This window comes from Scyliorhinus canicula, chromosome 12 (assembly GCF_902713615.1).
Source record: "Scyliorhinus canicula chromosome 12, sScyCan1.1, whole genome shotgun sequence".
In the NCBI taxonomy this organism is placed as follows: domain Eukaryota; kingdom Metazoa; phylum Chordata; class Chondrichthyes; order Carcharhiniformes; family Scyliorhinidae; genus Scyliorhinus; species Scyliorhinus canicula.
This window is the reverse complement of record NC_052157.1, coordinates 1,648,089-1,674,551: the sequence shown is the minus strand read 5'-3', so window position 1 is coordinate 1,674,551 and position 26,463 is coordinate 1,648,089. Positions and strand designations below refer to the sequence as shown.

The window sequence follows — 26,463 nt, the reverse complement described above, 5'->3', positions numbered from 1 at the left end:
TCAACCCCAATGGGTACAGACCCAACCTGCCCAATCGTTCCTCATAAGATAACCCCCCTCATCCCAGGATTCAGTCAAGTGAGCCGTCTCTGAGCTGTTTCCAATGCATTTATATCCTTACTTAAATAAGGAGTTCAAAATAGTTCATAGTGTTCCAGATGTGGCCTCATCAACGCCCTGTACAGCTGCAGTAAAACCTCCCGACCTTTACATTCCATTCCCCTTTCAATAAACAGTAACATTTCAATAGCAGGACATCCAAATCGCTCTGCAGCTCCATTTCTGCAACTTCTCTCCATTTGAATAAAATGCTGCTTTTTATTCTCCTGTCAAAGTGACCAAACTCATGTTTTCCGACATTACGGGCCAAACTTTTGTTTACCCTCTCGATGTCCCTTTGCAGACTCCTTACATCCTCTTTACAATCTTTGTGTCATCAGCAAATTTAGCAACCATCCGTTCAATCCCTTTATCCAGATCACTGATCTACATTGGAAATAGGTGAGATCCCACCACTGATCCTGTGTCAACCACTTGTCACATTTTGCCCACCCATAAATGACCTATTTATGCCTACTTTGTTTGCTGTTAGCTAACCAACACTCTATATGTGATAGTATGTTATCCCTCTATTCCATGAGCTCTTATTTTGCATCATAATCTTTGATTGGGTGGCACAGTAGCACAGTGGTTAGCATTGTTGCTTCACAGCACCAGGGTCCAAGGTTCGATTCCCCGCTGGGTCACTGTCTGTGTGGAGTCTGCACGTTCTCCCTGTGTCTGCGTGAGTTTCCTCCGGGTGCTCCGGTTTCCTCCCACAGTCCAAAGATGTGCAGGTTAGGTGGATTGGCCATGATAAATTGCCGTTAGTGTTCAAAAAGGTTAGGAGGGGTTACTGGGTTACAGGGATAGGGTGAAGATACTAATAATAATAAATTATTATCACAAGTAGGCTTCAATTAAGTTACTGTGAAAAGCCCCTAGTCGCCACATTCCGGCGCCTGTTTGGGGAGGCCGGTACGGGAATTGAACCCGCGCTGCTGGCATTGTTCTGCAATACAAGCCAGCTGTTAAGCCCACTGTGCTAAGCCAGATGTGGGCTTGGATGGGGTGATCTTTCCAAGGGCTGGTGCAGACTTGATGGGCCGGGTGGCCTCCTTCTGCACTGTAAATTCTAATTCTATGGTCCGTATCAAATGCCTTCTAGAAATCTAAGTACAGCAAATCCACAGGTCCCCCTTATCCACATTGAGGAAGAACTCCACTAAACTAGTCAGACAGGATTTCCCTTTCACAAAACCATGTTGACTCTGCCTGATCACATTGAGATTTTCAAAGTGCCCGGCGAAAACCACCTCAATAATAGATTCCTCCTTTCATGAATAGAGGTGTCTTCATTCAGCTGACATGAAGATCTGCATTCCATTCGTCATTTTCATTGTCGAGTCTGGATAGGATGTAGGTAATACTTGGGACATGTCTGGCCTGTGTTCCTGAGTAACTGAAAATTGTTGGATTCATTCATCAAGATATGAAGGAAGCATACACAATGAACCTTAAGCCTGATGTTAGAATGGGAGTTGATACTGATGACATTGGGAAGGTCTGGTGGGGGGACTTGACTTCCGAGGCCCAAACATCCTCAGCTGCTTCTCAATGACCTTCTTTCCATCATAAGGTCAGATATGGGGATTCACTCTGCAGTTAACGTTCAGCACCATTCACAACTCCTCAACTACTGAAGCAGTCCATGTCCAAATGCAGCAAGATTTGGACAATATCCAGGCTTGAGCTGACAAGTGGCAAGTTACACTCACGCACAAAAGTGCCAGTCAATGACCATCTCCTACAAGAGATGATCTAACTATCGCCCCATGACATTCAATGGCATTACCATCACTGAATCCCCCACTATCAAAACTATAATCTTTATTGTCACAAGTAGGCTTACATTAACACTGTAATGAAGTTACTGTGAAAAGCCCCGAGTTGCCACATTCTGGCACCTGTTCGGGTACACAGAGGGAGAATTCAGAATGTCCAATTCACATAACAGCACGTCTTTCGGGACTTGTGGGAGGAAACCGGAGCAACCGGAGGAAACCCACGCAGACACGGGGAGAACGTGCAGACTCCACACAGACAGTGACCCAAGCCGGGAATCGAACCCGAGAATCGGTTTAATTGCCGCAATCACACGAACCTACCTCCCATCCATGGACTCCATCTATACCTCCCACTGCCTGGGGAAAGCAGGCAGCATAATCAAAGACCCCTCCCACCCGGCTTACTCACTTTTCCAACTTCTTCCATCGGGCAGGAGATTCAGAAGTCTGAGAACACGCACGAACAGACTCAAAAACAGCTTCTTCCCCGCTGTCACCAGACTCTTAAATGACCCTCTTATGGACTGATGGAACCATCAATTCACGAGACACGTGCTTTCAGATATGAACAGTGGTTTTAATCTACTTACTTCAGAGCCAGCCTGTTACCCGTTGAAGTCTCGATGAACTCAGGCTGGCTCTGGACACGGTTATTTATACAGCAGTCTAGGCAGAGGAGTCATGGGCGGAGCCAAGGGTGGAGCCCTGTACAAACTCCTGAGCATTCCCAGAGCTACTCCCCCTAGTGGTCGGATAACGCTACTGCGCTTACAATAGTATTGGTAAATACAGTGTGAATTACTAAGTGACATACACCACATGGACTGACCTGATTAACACTACACCCTGTATGCATCATCCGATGCCGGTGTTTATGTATTTAATTAATAACCTTCATTTCACATGTAGGTTTACAATAACACTGCAATGAAGTTACTGTGAAAAGCCCCTAGTCACCACATTCCGGCACCTGTTCGGGTACACGGAGGGAGAATTCAGAATGTCCAATTCACCTAACAGCACGTCTTTCGGGACTTGTGGGAGGAAACCGGAGCATCCGGAGGAAACCCACGCAGACACGGGGAGAAGGTGCAGACTCCGCACAGACAGTGACCCAAGCCGGGAATCGAACCCGGGCACTGTAAAATAATTGTGCTAACCACTGTGCTACCGTGCTGCCCACCTGGGGATTACCATTGATCAGAAACTGAAGTGGACTAGCCATAAAAATACTGTGACCACAAGAGCAGGTCAGAGGCTGGGAATCCTGGGACAAATAACTCACCTCCTGACCCCCCCCCCCCCCCCCCCCCCCCCCCCCCCAAAGCCTGTCCACCATCGACAAGGCACAAGTCAGGAGTTTAATGGAATACTCTCCACTTGCCTGGATGAGTGCGGCTCCAACAACACTCAACAAGCTCAACACCATCCAGAACAAAGCAGTTTGGTTTGATTGCTCCTCCTTCCACAAACATTCACTCCCTGTACCATTTAGAACATAGAACATAGAACACTACAGCGCAGTACGGGCCCTTCGGCCCTCGATGTTGCGCCGACCTGTGAAACCATCTGAAGCCTATCTGACCTACACTATTCCATTTTCATCCATATGTCTATCCAGTGACCACTTAAATGCCCTTAAAGTTGGCGAGTCTACTACTGTTGCAGGCAGGGCGTTCCACACCCCTACTACTCTCTGAGTAAAAAAACTGCCTTTGACATCTGTCCTATATCTACCACCCCTCAATTTAATGCTATGTCCCCTTGTGTTCGTCATCACCATCCGAGGAAAAAGACTCTCACTGTCCACCCTATCTAACCCTCTGACTATCTTATATGTCTCTATTAAGTCACCTCTCAGCCTTCTCCTCTCTAACGAAAACAACCTCAAGTCCCTGAGCCTTTCCTCGTAAGACCTTCCCTCCATACCAGGCAACATCCTAGTAAATCTCCTCTGAACCCTTTCCAAAGCTTCCACAATCCTTCCTATAATGTGGTGACCAGAACTGCACGCAGTACTCCAGGAGCAGCCAGCACCAGAGTTATGTACAGCTGCAGCATGACCTTGTGGCTCCGAAACTCAATCCCCCTACTGATAAAGGATAGCACACCATATGCCTTCTTAACAGCCCTATTAACCTGGGTGGCAACTTTCAGGGATTTATGTACCTGGATGCCGAGATCTCTCTGTTCATCTACGCTACCAAGAATCTTGCCATTAGCCCAGTACTCTGCATTCCTGTTACTCCTTCCAAAGTGAACCACCTCACACTTTTCCGCATTAAACTCCATCTGCCACCTCTCAGCCCAGCTCTGCAGCTTATCTATGTCCCTCTGTATCCTATAACATCCTTCAGCACTATCCACAACTCCACCGACCTTCGTGTCATCTGCAAATTTACTAACCCATCCTTCTACACCCTCTTCCAGGTCATTTATAAAAATGACAAACAGCAGTGGCCCCAAAACAGATCCTTGCGGTACACCACTAGTAACTGAACTCCAGGATGAACATTTGCCATCAACCACCACCCTCTGTCTTCTTTCAGCTAGCCAATTACTGATCCAAACCGCTAAATCACCTTCAATCCCATACTTCCTTATTTTCTGCAATAGCCTACCGTGGGGAACCTTATCAAACGCCTTACTGAAATCCATATACACCACATCAACTGCTTTATCCTCATCCACCTGTTTGGTCACCTTCTCAAAAAACTCAATAAGGTTTGTGAGGCATGACCTACCCTTCACAAAACCATGTTGACTATCACTAATCAACTTGTTCTTTTCAAGATGATTATAAACCCTATCTCTTGTAACCTTTTCCAACATTTTACCCACAATCGAAGTAAGGCTCACAGGTCTATAATTACCAGGGTTGTCTCTACTCCCCTTCTTGAACAAGGGGACAACATTTGCTATCCTCCAGTCTTCCGGCACTATTCCTGTCGACAAAGACGACATAAAGATCAAGGACAAAGACTCTGCAATCTCCTCCCTGGCTTCCCAGAGAATCCTAGGATAAATCCCATCTGGCCCAGGTGACTTATCTATTTTGACATTTTCCAAAATTGCTAACACCTCCTCCTTTTGAACCTCAATTCCATCTAGCCTGGTCGACTGAACCTGAGTATTCTCCTCGACAACATTGTCTTTCTCCAGTGTAAACACTGACGAAAAATATCCATTTAACGCTTCCCCTATCTCCTCTGATTCCACACACAACTTTCCACTACTATCCTTGATTGGCCCTAATCTTACTCTAGTCGTTCTTTTGTTCCTGATATACCTATTTAAACGATTCACTGCAGGAACTCAGCAAGGCTCCTCACGCAGCACCTTCCAAAATGGCGGCCAGTGCCATCTTGAAGGACAAGAGCAGAAGGTACCTGGGGAACATCACCCTGCACCTCAGAGACTGCAGCGGTTCAAGAAGGCAGCTCACCACCACCTTCTCAAGGGCAATTAGGGATGGGCAGTAAATACTGACCGAGCTAAAGACGCCCACATCCTGCAAATGATTTTTTTGAAAGTCCATCACTTTGATGAGCTCAGAGGACCTGCCTTTCCTCTGTTATATTTTCTGAAGTAGATACTGTTGAGTTGAATATTGGTTGAGCTAAACTGATCACAGTATGTGGTATTGATAGTAACTCCTCTCCTCAGGGATGTACGCTGCTATGCCCAGAGATATATTGTTGGTGGTTGGCAATGAGATCATTGAAGCACCAATGGCCTGGCGCGCTCGCTTTTTTGAATACCGAGCCTATCGGACACTCATCAAGGATTACTTTCTGCGGGGAGCAAAATGGACAACAGCTCCTAAACCACAAATGTCCGACAAACTCTATGACTTGGTAAGCATGGACTCGCTCGGAGAGTTTGTGTCAAAGGGAAAATTCCTCACATCATTAAACTCTTCCTCAGACACTAGTTAGACCTCAGCTGGATATTGTGTACAGTTCAATGCACAGTATTGTGTTGTGGGCACAATGCCAACGTGGACACAATACAGAATTGTGCTGGGTGCCACTCTATAGGAAAGATGTGGATGCAAGTGAAAGAGTGGGAAAAGGAGGAATGGGACCAATAGTTTCCTGACCAATAAAGGAGTCAGAAGCTATCGAGGGTTGAGGACACAATCCAATCAGCCGCGATCTTATTAAATGGTGGAGCAGGGTCGAGGGACCGAGTGGCCTCCTGCTGCTCCTAATTTATTTGGTCAGGTACCAGAAAGGAGATTTATCGAAAGAGGCAGGGGGCAAGGCTGGGTATTCAATTAATATTTTACTCCTGTCTTCACCACGGAAGAAGATGACCCTGGCCATGGGGAAACTGGAGGTCATTCAGACATTATTGTAGAGTTTCAAATTGATGAGGAGGCATTTGAGGGACTGGATGAGATGTATCCAAAGATACTGAGGGAAGTGAGAGTAGGCATTCTGGAGAAACCGGCCATAATCCTTCAGTCTTCCTTAGACTGTGGGCTGGTGCCAGAGGACTGGGAAGTTGTGAATGTTACACCCTTGTTCACAAAAGGATGTAAAGATAAACCCAACACCGACAGGTCAGTCAATAACTTTGAAGGTGGGAAAACTTCAAAAAATGATCATTCGGGGGAAATTGATAGTCACCATGAACAAATGTAGGTTAATTAAAGAAAGTCAGGGCAAATTTATTAAAGGAAAATTATGTTTAACAAACTTCCTGGAGTTTATTATTTCAAATTTAAATGTTGAGCAATTGCTTCAGTTATCTCTTCCTTCCGAGCTTTGGCCAATCCTTCTATTTTTAATGTACCTGCCAATTGGACGAGCCTGTCTTTTTGAAGCCCTTTTAAATAAACAAGAGACAAGTCGTCCACCTGAAGAAAAATCTTAGCAGCCTCCACAATCATCTGGGTATATTGCTACAAAGCTGGTGTTGCTGTTTAATGTGTACCATAATCCAAACTTCACCATCTACCATTCCAAAGATTCTGGACAAGCTCCCAAATTGTGTTGCGGCCCCCTGGTCAATTCCAGCCCCACTTGACCCAGAGTCGCAACACAAGTGAATTAACCAATATTTCTTAGAAAAATAGCCAAAGTCTTTGGCCCTCAGCTGCCCAACAATTACAGTCACCAGGTTTGTAAATTTAAACACAATTACTTTTTGTTTAAAACGAGAACAATAATGAAATATGCAGCTAATACAACTGGTTAACTATTATCTAATTTCTAATCCCTCACTTTAACTTGCCCGCACCTCTACACGTACACCCAAGACAGACAAACGCAGAGGGATAAGATTAGGGTGTAAAGAAAAAAGTTAACTAAAAGTAAAAAAAGTCTTTCTTTCAGATGGCTGCCTTTGCGTAGACCTTCCTTTACAGAAAGCTTTCAGATCCAGGGGCGGGATTCTCCGACCCGCCGCCGGGACCCCCCGCCCCACTGGGTAGGGGAGAATCCCGCCCCAGGTGTCTGTTTGTAGCCTGGAATGGTTCCGCTGTGGATCCAATCAGGTCTCTGAAGTTGCAGAAATGCAGCAACTCTCAGTCTGGAGGGAGGATGGGCAAGCTAATGGAGCTAAAGGTAGACAAGTCTCCTGGCCCTGATGGAATGCATCCCAGAGTGCTAAAAGAGATGGCTAGGGAAATTGCAGGTGCACTAGTGATAATTTACCGAAATTCACTAGACTCTGGGGTGGTCCCGGTGGATTGGAAATTAGCAAACGTGATGCCACTGTTTAAAAAAGGAGGTAGGCAGAAAGCAGGAAATTATAGGCCAGTGAGCTTAACTTCGGTAATAGGGAAGATGCTGGAATCTATCATCAAGGAAGAAATTGCGAGGCATCTGGATAGAAAGTGTCCCATTGGGCAGACGCAGCATGGGTTCATAAAGGGCAGGTCATGCCTAACTAATTTAGTGGAATTTTTTGAGGACATTACCAGTGCAGTAGATAACAGAGAGCCAATGGATGTGGTATATCTGGATTTCCAGAAAGCCTTTGACAAGGTGCCACACAAAAGGTTGCTGCATAAGATAAAGATGCATGGCATTAATGGTAACGTAGTAGCAAGGATAGAGGATTGGTTAATTAATAGAAAGCAAAGAGTGGGGATTAAAGAGTGTTTCTCTGGTTGGCAATCAGTAGCTAGTGGTGTCCCTCAGGGATCCGTGTTGGGCCCACAATTGTTCACAATTTACATAGATGATTTGGAGTTGGGGACCAAGGGCAATGTGTCCAAGTTTGCAGATGACACTAAGATGAGTGGTAAAGCGAAAAGTGCAGAGGATACTGGAAGTCTGCAGAGGGATTTGGATAGGTTAAGTGAATGGGCTCGGGTCTGGCAGATGGAATACAATGTTGACAAATGTGAGGTTATCCATTTTGGTAGGAATAACAGCAAACGGGTTCATTATTTAAACGATAAAATATTAAAGCATGCTGCTGTGCAGAGAGACCTGGGTGTGCTAGTGCATGAGTCGCATAAAGTTGGTTTACAGGTGCAACAGGTGATTAAGAAGGCAAATGGAATTTTGTCCTTCATTGCTAGAGGGATGGAGTTTAAGATTAGGGAGGTTATACTGCAATTGTATAAGGTGTTAGTGAGGCCACACCTGGAGTATTGTGTTCAGTTTTGGTCTCCTTACTTGAGAAAGGATGTACTGGCACTGGAGGGTGTGCAGAGGAGATTCACTAGGTTAATCCCAGAGCTGAAGGGGTTGGATTATGAGGAAAGGTTGAGTAGACTGGGACTGTACTCGTTGGAATTTAGAAGGATAAGGGGAGATCTTATAGAAACATTTAAAATTATGAAGGGAATAGATAGGATAGATGCGGGCAGGTTGTTTCCACTGGCGGGTGAAAGCAGAACTAGGGGGCATAGCCTCAAAATAAGGGGAAGTAGATTTAGGACTGAGTTTAGGAAGAACTTCTTCACCCAAGAGGTTGTGAATCTATGGAATTCCTTGCCCAGTGAAGCAGTTGAGGCTCCTTCATTACATGTTTTTAAGCTAAAGATAGATAGTTTTTTGAAGAATAAAGGGATTAAGGGTTATGGTGTTCGGGCCGGAAAGTGGAGCTGAGTCCACAAAAGATCAGCCATGATCTAATTGAATGGCGGAGCAGGCGTGAGGGGCCAGATGGCCGACTCCTGCTCCTAGTTCTTATGTTCTTATTGGTGAAAATATTGAGAAACAGAGGCCACTGATTTAGGGTCTTTGGCAAAAGCAGCAATGGCAACCTGAGGAAAAGCACTTTCACACAGCGAGTGGTTAGGATCCGGAATGCCTCCCTGGTGGCCCTGAGATGGATCTCACTAGGATGGAGGGACTCGGAGCCCTGGAAGTCAGGGGTTTGGGTTAGTGACATGGCAGGATTTCTCAGACTCGAGAAAATTGTTTTCTCCCTGCGGCCTGGCCCCTTCCTATCCCTGTAATCTCCTCCAGCCTGCAACCCTTCGCGATCTCTACGCTTTTCTAATTCTGGCTTCTTGTTCATCCCCAAATTAAATTGCTTCACCATTAGCAATCCAATCGAGCCTCTCAACTCTGGCATTCCCTCCTTTCCCTCCTCTCCACCTCTCTCCTCTTTCGGAAGGAGGTGAAAGCTAAGAGAGTGCAGAGAAGACTTCCGAACATGGTTCCAGGGATGAGAATCTTCAGTTGTGTGGATAGATGGGAGAACTTGGGCTGTTCTCCTGAGAGGAAGTTTAGAGTAGAGTTAATAGAATTGTTCACAATTCTGAGTTTTAACAGAGTAGATAGAGAAAAAAACATTCACATAGGTGGAACGGTTGAGAACCAGAAGACGTAGATTTATAGTAATTCCCAAAATGATCAATGGTAACCTGAGGAAAACCTTCTTTCACACAGCGAGTGGTTAGGATCTGGAATGTACTGTCTGAGAGTGTGGTGGAGGCAGATTCACACAGCGAGTGGTTAGGATCCGGAATGTTCTATCTGTGAGTGTGGTGGAGGCAGATTCACACAGCGAGTGGTTAGGATCCGGAATGTTCTATCTGTGAGTGTGGTGGAGGCAGATTCACACAGCGAGTGGTTAGGATCCGGAATGTTCTATCTGTGAGTGTGGTGGAGGCAGATTCACACAGCGAGTGGCTAGGATCTGGAATGTACTGTCTGTGAGTGTGGTGGAGGCAGATTCACACAGCGAGTGGTTGGGTTCTGGAATGTTCTATCAGTGAGTGTGGTGGAGGCAGATTCACACAGCGAGTGGCTAGGATCTGGAATGTACTGTCTGTGAGTGTGGTGGAGGCAGATTCACACAGCGAGTGGTTGGGTTCTGGAATGTTCTATCTGTGAGTGTGGTGGAGACAGATTCACACAGCGAGTGGTTAGGATCCGGAATGTTCTATCTGTGAGTGTGGTGGAGGCAGATTCACACAGCGAGTGGCTAGGATCTGGAATGTACTGTCTGTGAGTGTGGTGGAAGCAGATTCACACAGCGAGTGGTTAGGGTGTGGAATGTACTGTCTGTGAGTGTGGTGGAGACCTGGACAATTGAAGTATTGAAAGGGAAATTGTTTTCTGCAAAGGAAGAATTGGCAGGTTATAGGGAGAAGGTGGGGAATGTGATTGTGTCTTTAGGGCTGGGATTGAACATTCCCCTGCTCTGCAGTAAGCTGTGGATGATTTTAAGATTCACTGACATTTGATTTTTTTTGCACTAATCCTTGCTGCTGCTACAGGATTACCCCATACACTCAGTGGAGGACAGACAAAAACTCGCTGTGCTCGGGAAATTTGTAACCACCGAATTTGAGCCGTGTTTTGATGCTGCCGACTTCATGAGAGCTGGGAGAGATATATTTGTACAACGCAGCCAGGTTGGTGCTTTACATCACCTAATCCTTCAAGGTAACATCTCAATGTCTCCCTAATGCCTCCTGTCCAAACTGAGGTTTAGGCTAGTGTCCCTCAGTGCAGATTAGTGTTTACTCATTCATTATGTCCATTGAAGTTGGACTGTGCCCATAATCTGCCGACTGCCTTGTTTACACAGCATACAAAACATTAACAACTCCAACATGTTGAGATCCAGTGTGAATATTGGGTTTGTTTGAATTTTCCAGGTGACTAATTATCTGGGGATTGAGTGGATGCGCAGGCACCTTGCACCAACGTACAGACTTCACACAATTTCTTTCAAGGATCCAAACCCCATGCATATTGATGCAACCTTCAACATCATTGGACCTGGTTTGGTATTAGCGAATCCGCAACGGCCCTGTAACCAGGTAAGATCATTGAGAAACACCATCCAGCCTAATACTGGTCTCATAAAGGATTTCAGAACAGAGAAATGTTTTTATTTATATTCACATTGTTACCCTTTGAACAGACAAATCCAATTCAGTATAATTGATATCGGGGGTGGGGGGGCTCATTCCTGGAGCTGTGATTTGCTCCTGTCTGAAGACGTTAGAATATTGAGGGGTTTTCTGATATTGACCCTGCTGCACAAGGTGGGGGCCATAATCTTTTTACAGCCTCTCTGTATTGAACAGTCTGGTCCCTGCACTTGGTGAGGAAATCCTTCTTGTCAGGTTGATTAATCAAACAATCGTATCCCACACTGAACTCGGAAATGCAAGCTTTCTGTTGGGGTGCAGAGGGGGTGGGGGGGTGATCATGTGTACGGAAGGGGGTGGGGGGGTGATCATGTGTACGGAAGGGGGTGGGGGTGATCACGTGTACGGAGGGGGGTGGGGGGGTGATCACGTGTACGGAGGGGGTGGGGGGGTGATCACGTGTACGGAAGGGGGTGGGGGGTGATCACGTGTACGGAAGGGGGTGGGGGGGTGATCACGTGTACGGAGGGGGTGGGGGGGTGATCACGAGTACGGAGGGGGTGGGGGGGTGATCACTGTGTACGGAAGGGGGTGGGGGGTGATCACGTGTACGGAAGGGGGTGGGGGGGTGATCACGTGTACGGAAGGGAGTGGGGGTGTGATCACGTGTACGGAGGGGGGTGGGGGGTGATCACGTGTACGGAGGGGGTGGGGGGTGATCACGTGTACAGAAGGGGGTGGGGGGGTGATCACGTGTACGGAATGGGGTAGGGGGATGATCACGTGTACGGAGGGGGGTGGGGGGTGATCACGTGTACGGAATGGGGTAGGGGGGTGATCACGTGTACGGAATGGGGTAGGGGGATGATCACGTGTACGGCTCCAATGCCATTGCTGATAAATGTTCGCAATAAAATAGAATGATAAAGGAATTAAAACCAAAATACTCGAGGTCAAACTGTGTCTGTGGAAAGAGAATCGGTTTAATTGCCGCAATCACACCAACCTACCTCCCATCCAGTGACTCCATCTACACCTCCCGCTGCCGGGGGAAAGCGGGCAGCATAATCAAGGATCCCTCCCACCCGGCTTACTCACTCTTCCAACTTCTTCCATCGGGCAGGAGATACAGAAGTCTGAGAACTCGCATGAACAGTTTCAAAATCAGCTTCTTCCCCACTGTCACCAGACTCCTAAACGATCCTCTTATAGACTGATGGAACCATCAATTCACGAGACACGTGCTTTCAGATATGAACAGTGGTTTTAATCTACTTACTTCAGAGCCAGCCTGTTACCCGTTGAAGTCTCGATGAACTCAGGCTGGCTCTGGACACGGTTATTTATACAGCAGTCTAGGCAGAGGAGTCATGGGCGGAGCCAAGGGTGGAGCCCTGTACAAACTCCTGAGCATTCCCAGAGCTACTCCCCCTAGTGGTCGGATAACGCTACTGCGCTTACAATAGTATTGGTAAATACAGTGAGAATTACTAAGTGATATTCACCACATGGACTGACCTGATTAACACTACACCCTGTATGCATCATCCGATGCCGGTGTTTATGTATTTAATTAATAACCTTCATTTCACATGTAGGTTTACAATAACACTGCAATGAAGTTACTGTGAAAAGCCCCTAGTCGCCACATTCCGGCGCCTGTTCGGGTACACAGAGGGAGAATTCAGAATGTCCAATTCACCTAACAAGCACATCTTTCGGGACTTGTGGGAGGAAACCGGAGCACCCGGAGGAAACCCACGCAGACACGGGGAGAACGTGCAGACTCCGCACAGACAGTGACCCAGCCGGGAATCGAACCTGGGACCCTGGAGCTGTGAAGCGACAGTGCTAACCACTGTGCTACCGTGCCCGTGTTGGAGGTGGAGACAGGCCTGTGCTCCCAGGGCTGTCGGAGGTTATCCCTGATGTTGCCCTCTGAGCTGAGGTAGCAGGGGACTGGCCAGATATGTGGGGGCGCCACATAGTGGGTCCTACCTGGTGAGTGACCCATCACCGCATGCCACCCTGATATCTCTCCACCCTCTATGCCATGCCCATCATGATGCTCCTCCACATCGGCCTGGTGTCCATCCTCCTCCTCCAGCATGTCCCCACTCTGCTGCGCTATGTTGTGAAGGATGTAGCCGGCTGCCACATTGTGGGAGACCCTCCTGGGGTAGTATTGGAGGGCCGGCTGCCACAATGTGGGAGACCCTCCTGGGGTAGTATTGGAGGGCCGGCTGCCACATTGTGGGAGACCCTCCTGGGGTAGTATTGGAGGGCCGGCTGCCACAATGTGGGAGACCCTTCTGGGGTAGTATTGGAGGGCCGGCTGCCACAATGTGGGAGACCCTCCTGGGGTAGTATTGGAGGGCCGGCTGCCACAATGTGGGAGACCCTCCTGGGGTAGTATTGGAGGGCCGGCTGCCACAATTGTGGGAGACCCTCCTGGGGTAGTATTGGAGGCCCCTCCAGAGCGGTCCAGGCACCTGTACCTTCAGGATGCTGAAGCACCGCTCGATCACGCTCCTGGTCGCTGCATGGGCATCGTTGTCGGGGGTCTCCGCGTTGGTCTGGGGCCTCTGGATAAGTGCCATCAGCCACAACTACAGCAGATAACCCCTGCCACCCAGGAGCCAACCCCTCACCTAGGGGAGAACCTCAAAGGTGTCGGGAACTGTGGAGTGTGCCAGGAGAATGGCATCATGCACACTGCCCGGGTATTGGACACAGACCTGCAGCTGGTGGTCACACACCGACTGCACATTCAGGCAGTGGCATCCCGTGCGGTTTGGGAAGGGTGCCGGTGCTGATAGTAGGACATGTGTCCCGTGGATTACCCCCCTGGACCTGGGGCATCCTGACGATGCCGGTGAATCCTGCCGGCCGAGCAGTGTGGTGTCTCGGTCCATATTCAGGTTGATGTATTGTGCCGCCTGGGCATTTCCGGCCTCTGTAACGGCGCGGATGCACCTGTGCACAGAATCTGTGAGACCCCGGACAGCTCTCCAATCGGCAACTGGAAGGACCCCGTGGCTCAGGGTAAAAGCTCAGGGCGACTGGGAGGGTGTGTCCTCCCCCCAAACCCCCACGGCTCTGGGTGCACCATAATGCAGCAGATATACCAACAGAGTGCTAAAAGAGATGGCTAGGGAAATTGCAGATGCACTAGTGATAATTTACCAAAATTCACTAGACTCTGGGGTGGTCCCGGTGGATTGGAAATGAGCAAATGTGACGCCACTGTTTAAAAAAGGAGGTAGGCAGAAAGCAGGAAATTATAGGCCAGTGAGTTTAACTTCGGTAATAGGGAAGATGCTGGAATCTATCATCAAGGAAGAAATTGCGAGGCATCTGGATAGAAATTGTCCCATTGGGCAGACGCAGCATGGGTTCGTTAAAGGCAGGTCATGCCTAACTAATTTAGTGGAATTTTTTGAGGACATTACCAGTGCAGTAGATAACGGGGAGCCGATGGATGTGGTATATCTGGATTTCCAGAAAGCCTTTGACAAGATGCCACACAAAAGGTTGCTGCATAAGATAAAGATGCATGGCATTAAGGGTAAAGTAGCAGCATGGATAGAGGATTGGTTAATTAATAGAAAGCAAAGAGTTGGGATAAATGGGTGTTTCTCTGGTTGGCAATCAGTAGCTAGTGGTGTCCCTCAGGGATCCGTGTTGGGCCCACAATTGTTCACAATTTACATAGATGATTTGGAGTTGGGGACCAAGGGCAATGTGTCCAAGTTTGCAGATGACACTAAGATGAGTGGTAAAGCGAAAAGTGCAGAGGATACTGGAAGTCTGCAGAGGGATTTGGATAGGTTAAGTGAATGGGCTCGGGTCTGGCAGATGGAATACAATGTTGACAAATGTGAGGTTATCCATTTTGGTAGGAATAACAGCAAACGGGATTATTATTTAAACGATAAAATATTAAAGCATGCCGCTGTTCAGAGAGACTTGGGTGTGCTAGTGCATGAGTCACAGAAGGTTGGTTTACAATTGCAACAGGTGATTAAGAAGGCAAATGGAATTTTGTCCTTCATTGCTAGAGGGATGGAGTTTAAGACTAGGGAGGTTATGTTGCAATTGTATAAGGTGTTAGTGCGGCCACACCTGGAGTATTGTGTTCAGTTTTGGTCTCCTTACTTGAGAAAGGACGTACTGGCGCTGGAGGGTGTGCAGAGGAGATTCACTAGGTTAATCCCAGAGTTGAAGGGGCTGGATTATGAGGAGAGGTTGAGTAGACTGGGACTGTACTCGTTGGAATTTAGAAGGATGAGGGGGGATCTTATAGAAACATTTAAAATTATGAAGGGAATAGATAGGATAGATGCGGGCAGGTTGTTTCCACTGGCGGGTGACAGCAGAACTAGGGGGACATAGCCTCAAAATAAGGGGAAGTAGATTTAGGACTGAGTTTAGGAGGAACTTCTTCACCCAAAGGGTTGTGAATCTATGGAATTCCTTGCCCAGTGAAGCAGTTGAGGCTCCTTCATTACATGTTTTTAAGGTAAAGATAGATAGTTTTTTGAAGAATAAAGGGATTAAGGGTTATGGTGTTCGGGCCGGAAAGTGGAGCTGAGTCCACAAAAGATCAGCCATGATCTCATTGAATGGCGGAGCAGGCTCGAGGGGCCAGATGGCCGACTCCTGCTCCTAGTTCTTATGTTCTTATGTTCTTATATGCCGTACGGTCTCCCTGGTTAGACAGAGTCTTCAGCAACGTGCTCGGCCCGGCAGGTCCCCAATGACAGGCGCCGCCGGTACACACAAGACCTGATGTGACGCCTCTTTCTCACCTCCTCCTCGGCCTGTTGGGCGTCCAGCTCTCCATCTACACTGGCTCGGTCCTGCTCCTCTGGGACTGGCTCCAGCTGTGCACCGAGCGGCTCTGGGACTGGTCTCCGGCTGTGCCGGGCCCTCCCCGAGCGGCTCTGGGACTGGCTCCAGCTGTGCCGGGCCCTCACCGAGCGGCTCTGGGACTGGCTCCAGCTGTGCCGGGCCCTCACCGAGAGGCTCTGGGACTGGCTCCAGCTGTGCCGGGCCCTCACCGAGAGGCTCTGGGACTGGCTCCAGCTGTGCCGGGCCCTCACCGAGAGGCTCTGGGACTGGCTCCAGCTGTGCCGGGCCCTCACCGAGCGGCTTCTGGACTGGCTCAGCTGTGCACCGAGCGGCTCTGGGACTGGCTCCAGCTGTGCCGGGCCCTCACCGAGAGGCTCTGGGACTGGCTCCGGCTGTGCCGGGCCCTCACCGAGAGGCTCTGGGACTGGTCTCCGGCAGGGCCCTCCCCGAGCGGCTCCTGCTTGTACAGCCGCAGTGTGTCCACCACGGCTGCAGCGACCAGGCAGATGCCAACCATTCCTGGTTGATACCGAACTCCATTTTCTGAATAGGTTGAAGGGCTCCCCTGTTTCCCTGCAGTGGGGCAACGGCTCGGAGGGGTGCCAACACCTGACGGGCCACAGGCTGGGCTGGACCATGGGCTGGGGTCTGTGGGCGTCTAGGGGAGGTGGCCTGGGAGTGAGGGCACCCATACGACCGGTGGCACTCTGCGTACCTACAGAGCACAGCGGGCAGTCAGTGGGGTGCAGCCAGACCATGGCACTGATACCCCATGCCTGGACACCCCAGTTCTGGGGAGATACCCCAACTCCACGGCCATCCCCTGGTCCCCACCCCCAGCCCCCGCTACTCTCCCACCCCAGCAGACGCCACTCCAACCAGTGCCACAGCTGTTAGCCCACCGTTACCGTTACGCATTTGGGGACATTGCCCACCTCCTCGCTGTGCCGCAGTAACTATGGTGCCCTTTCCTGATTTTTAAATACCACATGTGAAACTTTCCGTCGTCATCTCCGCATGGGGGAGGGGTGGAGCATCGCGGGAGGCCGGAGAATTCTGGGAGGGTGGGGTGGAGCATCGCGGGAGGCCGGAGAATTCTGGGAGGGAGGGGTGGAGCATCGCGGGAGGCCGGAGAATTCTGGGAGGGTGGGGTGGAGCATCGCGGGAGGCCGGAGAATTCTGGGAGGGTGGGGTGGAGCATCGCGGGAGGCCGGAGAATTCTGGGAGGGTGGGGTGGAGCATCGCGGGAGGCCGGAGAATTCTGGGTCGGGCCGTTAATGAGATGTTAATGTTGCTCCTGTACATTTTGCACGTGCAGGCCGGTGCGTAGCCAGGACCACATTCACGGCGCTATCGAGGGTCGAGGCGCCAGAGCAATGCGTTCCGTTGGACACCCGGCGTTTTTGGCTGACGCCGTATTCTCTGCCCCGTTTACGATTTGAAATTCCAGCGACTCCCGATAGAGAATCCCGACCGGGATCTTCCCAATTCTGCTGAAAGGTTGTTGACCTGAAACATTGACTCTGTTTCTCTCTCCACAGACAGTGTCTGTCTGTCTGAGTGTTTCCAACATTGTAAATGTTGGCGCACCATCGAGGGCCGAAGGGCCCGTACTGCGCTGTAATGTTCTATGTTCTAAATAACTGTTTTTATTTCCAATCCAGCATCTGCAGGAATTTGCTTTTGTTCAGAATGATAAAGGTTCACATTCATTGAATCATAGAATTCAGAAGGAGGCCATTCAGCCCATTGAGTCTGCCCCAGCCCTTGGAAAGAGCACCCTACCCAAGCCCACACCTCCACCTTATCCCCATAACCCAGTAACCCCACCCAACACTAAGGATAATTTTCGACACTAAGGGCAATTTATCATGGCCAATCCACCTAACCTGCACATCTTTGGACTGTGGGAGGAAACCAGAGCACCCGGAGGAAACCCACGCAGACACGGGGAGAACGTGCAGACTCCGCACAGACAGTGACCCAAGATGGGAATTTAACCTGGGAACCTGGAGCTGTGAAGCAATTGTGCTAACCACTGTGCTACCGTTCTTAATATCTCCGATAATATTCTGAGTGAGGATGGTGAAATATTAGCTCTCCAATTATGTCTGCTTTGTGAGTGTAACATAGGACATCATGCTGAGACTGGGGAAGATGTAAGTTGCTATTCACTGTCTGACTTGTCACTCTTTAACCCTCAGATTGATATTTTCAAGAAAGCTGGATGGACGATTGTCGCTCCCCCGAGTCCTCTGATGCCTGATGGTAATTGTATTATTTCACATTCCAACACCAGAGAGAAAAGAATGAACATTTCAGCCCAATATCTAATGTCACAAGATTCTTGTTTTTCTTTATTCATTCTCGGGATGTCACTTGCAAGGCTGGCACTTATTGTCCATCCCTAATTGCCCTTCAACTGAGGCTGTTTCAGATGGAGGTTAAAATTCAACCGCATGGCTGTGGGTCTGGAGTCGCATGTAGGCCAGACTGGGTAAGGACGGCAGATTCCCTTCCCTAAAGGACATTTTACAACAATTGCTGCTAGTTTCATGCTCACCATTATTGAAACTAGATTTATATTCCAGGTTTTATTAACTGAATTTAAATTCCCCCAGCTGCCGAGGTGGAATTTGAACCCATGTCGCCAGGGTCCCCGGATCACCATTCCAGTGACATTGCTATTTGATTTGAGACATGACTTTGGGACAGCTAAATTCAAACATTGGGTTTGAATTTTTTTTTAATGAATTTAGAGTACCCAATCCTTTTTTTCCAATTAAGGGGCAATTTAGCGTGGCCAATCCCCCTAACCTGCAGATCTTTGGGTTGTGGGGGTGAGACCCACACAGACACGGGGAGAATGTGCAAACTCCACACGGACGGTGACCCGGGGCCGGGATCGAACCTGGGACCTCGGCGCCGTGAGGCAGCAGTGCTAACCACTGTGCCACCAAATGCAGACATTCCGCCAGATCACTCACGATTTTCACAGTAACTTAATAAAGATTCTAATTATTATTACCTCTACCACCAGAATCTTTGACATTACATCCGAAAATCCCTTCCAGAACTCCCTCAACCATGGATATGTCCAGAACCATGTGCACATGGTCCCCACCCTGTCCCCAAACTATCCAACTTTAAATCTGGTTACTGCAATTATCTCTATAACTCAGAACAACACTTGATTTAATCTTTGTGTCGTGGCCTCAATTATTCACATTATTCATTAATGACTTGGACTCTGCGGAGAAAGTCATATATCCAGATTTGCTGATGATACAAAGTTAGGTGGCATTGTAGACAGTCTGGATGATGACAAAATTGCAAGGAGATATTGACAGACTGGGTGAATGGGCAAAGTTGTGGCAGATGGAATTTAATGTTAGCAAGTGGGAGGTTATCCATTTTGGACCAATAAAGGATAGAGCAGAGCACTTTGTAAATGGAAAGAGGTTGGGTACAGTGGGTGTCCAAAGAGACTTGGGGGAGGGGGGTTGGTTCAGATACATAGAGCCTCAATATCCCAGGAACAAGTGCAGAAAATAATCAAACAGGCTAATGGAATGCTGGCCTTTATATCCAGCGGATTGAAGTATAAAGACACGGGGGTTATGCTGCAGCTTTACAAACCCCTGGTTAGGCCCCACTCAGAGTCACTGTGAACCGTTCTGGGCACCGCACCAGGAAGGATATTTTAGCCTTGGAGAGAGTGCAATGCAGGTTTACAAGAATTATACCTGGATTAAAGGGGTTGAGTTACGAGGAGAGATTACACAAATTAGACCTGTTTTCGCTAGGATTAGACTGTTAAGGGGTGATCTGACCAAAGTATTCCAGAGTTCACGGGGAAAGACAGGACAGATAAAGATAAACTATTTCCACTGATTGGAGATTCTGTAACTCGGGGGCATAGTCTAAACATTAGGGCCAGACCGTTCAGGACAGATGTTGGCAACAACTTCTTCACGGTAGCATAGTGGTAGAGATTGGAACTCTCGACTTCCGGTTGTGGCTATGCGGAGCTAAGCTGCACGTTCGGCAGCTCCTGCTAGAAACGGACTTTGGGGCTCTTTTCAGGGCCCCCAACGGAGATTTTTCGATGATTCCGACGTGGGAAGGGGTCTGCAGTAGATCCCCAGGGTTCTATGGTCCGGACCAGGAGTGGGGTGAGCAGAAAAGTGGTGGCAGCGCCCCTGGAAAAGCGGGAGAAGGGAAACAAAATGGCGGCCGGCGGAGGCCTCGAGGAGCTGAGGCAGTGGGCGCAGGATCAGCAGGAGTCTCTGCTGCGCTGCTTCCAGGAGCTTAAGGTGGAGCTGCTGGAGTCGCTGAAGGCTACCACCGGTAAGCTGCTGGAGACTCAGACAGCCCAGGGGGCTGCGATCCGGGAGCTCCGACAACAAGCCTCCGCAAGGGAGGATGAGGCCGTGGCCGTGGCGGGGAAGGTGGAGATGCACGAGGCGCTCCATAAAAAGTGGCAAGAGCAGTTCGAGGAGCTGGACAACCGGTCGAGGCGGAAGAATTTACGGATCCTGGGCCTCACGGAGGGGCTGGAGGGGTCGGACCTGGCGGCCTATGTGGTCGTTTTGTTGAACCCGCTGATGGGAGCCGGGTCCTTCCAGGGGCCCCTGGAGTTGGAGGGGGCCCACAGAATTCTGGCTAGGAGGCCCAAACCGAACGAGCCGCCGCGGGCGGTGTTGGTGCGGTTCCACCGGTTCGTTGACCGGGAGTGCGTGCTTAGGTGGGCCAAGAAGGAGCGGAGCAGCAAGTGGGAGAACACGGAAGTGCGGATCTTCCAGGACTGGAGTGCGGAGGTGGCTAAGCGGAGGGCCGGGTACAACCGGACGAAGGCGGTGCTCCACAGATGGACTGTGAAGTTCGGCATGTTGCAGCCGGTGCGTCTGTGGGTCACCTACAAGGACCGGCACCATTATTTTGAGTCCTCGGAGGAGGCATGGGCCTTTGTGCAGGCCGAGAAATTGGACACAAACTGAGGGTCAGGGATGGGGGTTTTGTATGTAAATGCAACTGTGTCTATTTTTTGTAGGGGGGGTTCTCTGTTTCATGCAGGATGTGTGTTGGCTTTAGGGTGGGTGGGGCGATGTCTTTATGTCTTTCTGTATGGGTCTGGTGGACGGGTTCAGGCAGGGAGGTAAACTGGGAGTGCGGGGAGCTGGTGGTGGGGACCGGCAATGGGAGCTGCCCTAGAGGAGGCGGGGTTGGGCAGGGCAAAAGCGCGGGCTTTCCTCTTGTTTCCCGTGCTGCGGGGTGAATGGGGGCGGGGGCGGGGCTGAGAAGCGCGGGCCTTTGCTGGTTGTTATTTTCCCGCGCAAGAGCGGGGGGGGGGGGGGGGGGGCAGTTGATTGGCACGCAGGAGGAGGAGTAGTCCCAAGTGGGGAGGGGTCGGAGGTGTGGCGGGAGTCACCGGGGTCAGCAGAAGTTAGCTGGCTCACGGGAGTGCTATGGAGGGAGGGGCGCGGCTAGGAGGGGTCCTAGCCTGGGGGGGGGGGTACCGGGTTGCTGCTGAAATGGCCAGGAAGGAGCTGGAGTATGCAGGGGGGGGGGGGGGGGAGGGGGGGGGGGGGGGGGGGGGGGGGGGGGGGGGGGGGGGGAGGTTGCCGCCGTGGGGAACAGGCCGAGCGGGGGGCGCTGGCCGGTGGTGGGCAGGGGATGGGTTATGGCTAGTCGGCAGGGGAGGGGGGCAGGGAGCCCTCTGATCCGGCTGATAACCTGGAATGTAAGGGGGCTGAATGGGCCGGTCAAACGGGCCCGTGTGTTTACGCACCTGAAGGGGCTGAAGGCGGACGTGGCCATGCTCCAGGAGACGCACCTGAAGGTGGCGGACCAGGTTCGACTGAGGAAGGGGTGGGTGGGCCAAGTATTTCATTCAGGGCTGGATGCGAAGAATCGGGGGGTGGCGATCCTGGTGGGAAAGAGGGTGTCGTTTGAGGCGTTAAATGTGGTGGCTGACAGTGGCGGGAGGTACGTGATGGTGAGTGGCAAGCTGCAGGGGGAGCGGGTGGTGCTGATGAATGTTTACGCCCCAAACTGGGACGATGCGGGGTTTATGCGGCGCATGTTGGGCCGCATTCCGGACCTGGAGGTGGGGGGCCTGATCATGGGGGGGGGGACTTCAACACGGTGCTGGATCCCCCATTGGATCGATCCAGGTCCCGAACGAGTAGGAGGCCGGCGGCGGCTAAGGTGCTGAGGGGGTTTATGGATCAGATGGGAGGGGTGGATCCCTGGAGGTTTGCGAGGCCAAGGGCCAGGGAGTACTCGTTTTTCTCTCACCTGCATAAGGCCTATTCCAGGATTGATTTTTTTGTCCTGAGCAGGGGGCTGGTGTCGAGGGTGGAGGATGCTGAATACTCTGCCATTGCCATTTCGGATCATGCCCCGCACTGGGTGGACCTCGGGCTGGGGGAGGAGAGGGACCAGCGCCCGCTCTGGCGCTTGGAGGTGGGGCTGTTGGCAGACGAGGAGGTGGCCGAGAGGGTTCGGGGGTGTATCGAGAGGTACCTTGAGGCCAATGACAACGGGGAGGCCCGAGTGGGGACGGTCTGGGAGGCATTGAAGGCAGTGATTAGAGGGGAGTTGATTTCCATCCAGACCCATAGGGAGAGGGGAGGGCAGAGGGAGAGGGAGAGATTGGTGGGGGAGTTGGTGAGGGTGGATAGGAGATACGCGGAGGCTCCAGAGGAGGGATTGCTGGGGGAGAGGCGTAGCCTTCAGGCCAGATTCGATCTACTGACCACCAGAAAGGCGGAAACTCAGTGGAGGAAAGTGCAGGGAGCGGTGTATGAATACGGGGAGAAGGCGAGTAGGATGCTGGCACACCAGCTCCGAAAGCGAGACGTGGCCAATGAGATTGGTGGAGTGAAGGATAGAGATGGGAAGGTGGTACGGAGGGGGGTAGACGTTAATGGAGTCTTTAGGGACTTTTATGGGGAATTGTACCAGTCTGAACCCCCGGGGGAGTGGGGGTGGGAACGGGGCGCTTCTTGGACAAGCTGCGATTTCTGAAGGTGGAGGAGGGGCAGGTGGAGGGACTGGGGGCGCCGATTGAGCTGGAGGAGCTGGTCACTGGGATTGGCAGCATGCAGTCGGGGAAGGCGCCGGGGCCGGATGGGTTTCCGGCTGAATTTTTAAAATGTATGCGGACCTGTTGGGCCCCCTGTTGGTTCGGACCTTTAACGAGGCAAGGGGGGGGGGGCTCTGCCCCCAACTACGTCACGGGCGCTGATTTCCTTGATCCTTAAGCGGGACAAGGACCCTCTCCCGACTGTGGGACGCCAAATGGGGAAATGGAAGAACTGCCATCAACATAAAAAATTAGATCTGGATTATCAATAGGCCTGTCTGTTAAATCCGGGTGAGGTGCGGTAAGGAAGTGATTCCGAAGCAAACAATCGTGTGGTGGGTCCTCAAGGTTATCGGGGGGCTGTTCGAGGAACACAGCAGGATTTAAGGTTGAACAATAATGAAACGAGATGTAGGGGTTTTGCAATAGTGAAACCTCATAGCGGCTCAATCGCGCTTGAGTCAGATGCTGGGTTTGCTGAGACGTTAGGAGAGCCACGATAGAATGTGAAGTATGCACTTGTACTGGCTGGTGAAGGGTTAGATTAGAGGCTGCCTGGACTAACAAATGGACAGCAGTAAGAATTTGGGTGAAGGTCTGTCATACATAGGTCGTGTGCTGGGGCGATAGCCAGGGCGTTTTTCAGAGTAATAAAAGATTGCTTTGCTGAATCAGGTAGTTCAAACTTAAGAGGAGCATTTTGAGAGGAGTACGGAGTTAATTCTTTAGAATGCACAGTAATGTCATACCCCAAATGCATCACCTACCCACGCTTAAGCACTCCCCCTCGCGAGCAAAAAGAGCAATTTCTAAAATGGAACGAGCAAGGCTTCCAACGAACTGATCTACATGGCCTCAGCAACAGAAGCCAGGGACACTGGACAGGCACTGGCCGAGGTCTCAGCTGAGCTAGTGGCTGTCCGGACCGTGGCATTACAAAATCGACTGGCTTTGGATTATCTGTTAGCCTCGCAGGGAGGAACGTGCGCTATCATAGGCCAAGAGTGCTGTACTTACATTCCAGATGGCTCTGAAAATATCACAAACCTGGCCGACCATATTAAGAGACAGGCTGCTCAAATTCAAGAAATTGGCAGTGAATTTCACGACTATAACTATGGCTAGGATGGTTGGGTCATGGATTATTTGACTGGATCTTTAAGGTCTTTATTCTACTGCTACTAATGCAACAAGGGATAGGATTGCTTTCCTGCTTGTGTAAATGCATTTTCAAACGAATCATGGATATACCTATTTAGCTAGTTGTCATGATATGACAAAAAGGGGGGAGTGTGGTATTGTGTGAAGCAAATAATGACATGATGGGAAAAGTAGTCAAGTTTTCTTGGTACAAGTGAATTTAAACTGATGTCATATAACCTAAGGCACAGAATACACAGAGACAGCCTCTCCATGGGAACCGGGTGACTCTGAGAGTCTAGATAAGGCTTGGAGCTAGAAGTAGTCTTAATACATAACAAGCTGAACAACTATCTCTTCCTGTATGTAAACAACTTCTTCCCTTTCTTAAAACAAAGACAAGATAATGATATGAGACTCCAGTACCCTAAAGGTCGGCAAGGTGACGCCATTGTAACGATTATTACTTATGTTTTACTTTCAATCAAATTCCTGACCAAGCTGTATTCATGTTATCTTGATCCTATAATGTATAAGAATCGCCTTCTTTTCTGTACTATCGCAGACTTGGGACGGACTCCGCAGTTTGTAATTGACTGCCTTCCGACTCCAAGTATCAGCCATTTTCTGCTAGCAGTTCTAATTAGTGAATAAAGTTCAGTTTTGCTTATCTAATGAATGCTGTTTGAATTTCTCTATCACAGTCAAGACGCGGGGAAAATATAAAATACAACATTCTGCAGTGTGGGTCATATAGGCCGATCTCGCTGCTAAATGTAGACGCCAAGCTGCTGGCAAAGATCCTTGCCACAAGAATAGAGGATTGTGTGCCGGGGGTCATTCATGAGGACCATACAGGGTTTGTGAAGGGAAGGCAGTTAAATACCAACAGACGAAGGTTCCTCAATGTCATTATGATGCCGGCTGTGGAAGGGGAGGCGGAGATAGTGGTGGCATTAGACGGGGAGAAGGCCTTTGATAGGGTTGAGTGGGGGTATCTGTGGGAGGTGTTGGAGAGGTTTGGGTTTGGGGAGGGGTTTATCCGGTGGGTGAGGTTGCTGTATGAGGCCCCGATGGCGAGTGTAGCCACAAATAGGAGGAGGTCGGAGTACTTTCGGCTGTACCGGGGGACGAGACAGGGGTGTCCCCTGTCCCCCTTGCTCTTCGCGTTGGCGATTGAGCCCCTGGCCATGGCGTTGAGGGAGTCAGGGAACTGGGGGGGCCTGGTGCGGGGTGGGGAGGAGCATCGAGTGTCGCTGTATGCAGACGACCTGTTGCTGTATGTGGCGGACCCGGTGGGGGGGATGCCGGAGGTGATGAGGATTCTTAGGGAATTTGGGGGCTTCTCTGGGTACAAGTTGTACCTGGGCAAGAGTGAGTTGTTTGTGGTGCACCCGGGGGATCAGGAGGAGGGGATTGGTAGGCTCCCACTGAAGCAGGCAGGGAAGAGCTTCAGGTACCTAGGAGCCCAGGTGGCTGGGAGCTGGGGGGCCCTGCACAAGCTCAACCTCACAAGGCTGGTGGAGCAGATGGAGGAGGAGTTAAGAGGTGGGATATGTTACTGCTGTCACTGGCGGGTAGGGTGCAGTCCGTCAAGATGACGGTGCACCCGAGGTTTTTGTTCCTGTTCCAGTGCCTCCCCAGCCTTATCCCGAAGGCCTTTTTTAGGAGAGTTAACAGGAGTATTACGGGATTTGTGTGGGCGCATGGGACTCCGAGGGTGAGAAGAGTGTTCCTGGAACGAGGCAGGGATAGGGGGGGCTAGCGTTGCCCAACCTCTGTGGGTACTATTGGGCTGCCAACGCAGCGATGGTGCGTAAGTGGGTAATGGACGGGGAAGGGACAGCATGGAAGAGGATGGAGATGGCGTCCTGTGTGGGCACGAGCCTGGAGGCTCTGGTAACGGCGCCGCTGCCGCTCCCTCCAACGAGGTATACCACCAGCCCGGTGGTGGCGGCTACCCTCAAAATTTGGGAGCAATGGAGACGGCATAGGGGGGAGGTGGGGGGCTCGATGGGATCCCCGATACGGGGGAACCACCGGTTTGTTCCGGGGAGCATTGATGGCGGATTTCTGGGCTGGCACAGGGTAGGTATTGGGAGGTTGAGGGACCTGTTTGTGGATGGGAGTTTCGCGAGCCTGGGGGAGTTAGAGGGGAAGTTTGGGCTCCCCCCGGGGAACATGTTTAGGTACATGCA

At 50.4% G+C, this 26,463-nt stretch overlaps 2 protein-coding genes across 2 annotated transcripts in view; one reads left to right on the top strand and one right to left on the bottom strand.

Moving 5' to 3' along the window:
• Positions 1-26,463, bottom strand: part of gatm (glycine amidinotransferase (L-arginine:glycine amidinotransferase)) — a 213,724-nt gene that overhangs the window by 76,155 nt on the left and 111,106 nt on the right. The gene's annotated exons all lie outside the window — the stretch shown is intronic.
• Positions 5,552-26,463, top strand: part of LOC119974212 (glycine amidinotransferase, mitochondrial) — a 32,983-nt gene continuing 12,071 nt past the window's right edge. Inside the window, exons 1-4 of the mRNA XM_038812958.1 lie at positions 5,552-5,743; positions 10,579-10,716; positions 10,963-11,127; positions 18,240-18,303. Coding sequence (XP_038668886.1) covers positions 5,555-5,743; positions 10,579-10,716; positions 10,963-11,127; positions 18,240-18,303 — 556 coding nt within the window. The 5' untranslated portion in view covers positions 5,552-5,554. The remainder of the gene's footprint in view (positions 5,744-10,578; positions 10,717-10,962; positions 11,128-18,239; positions 18,304-26,463) is intronic.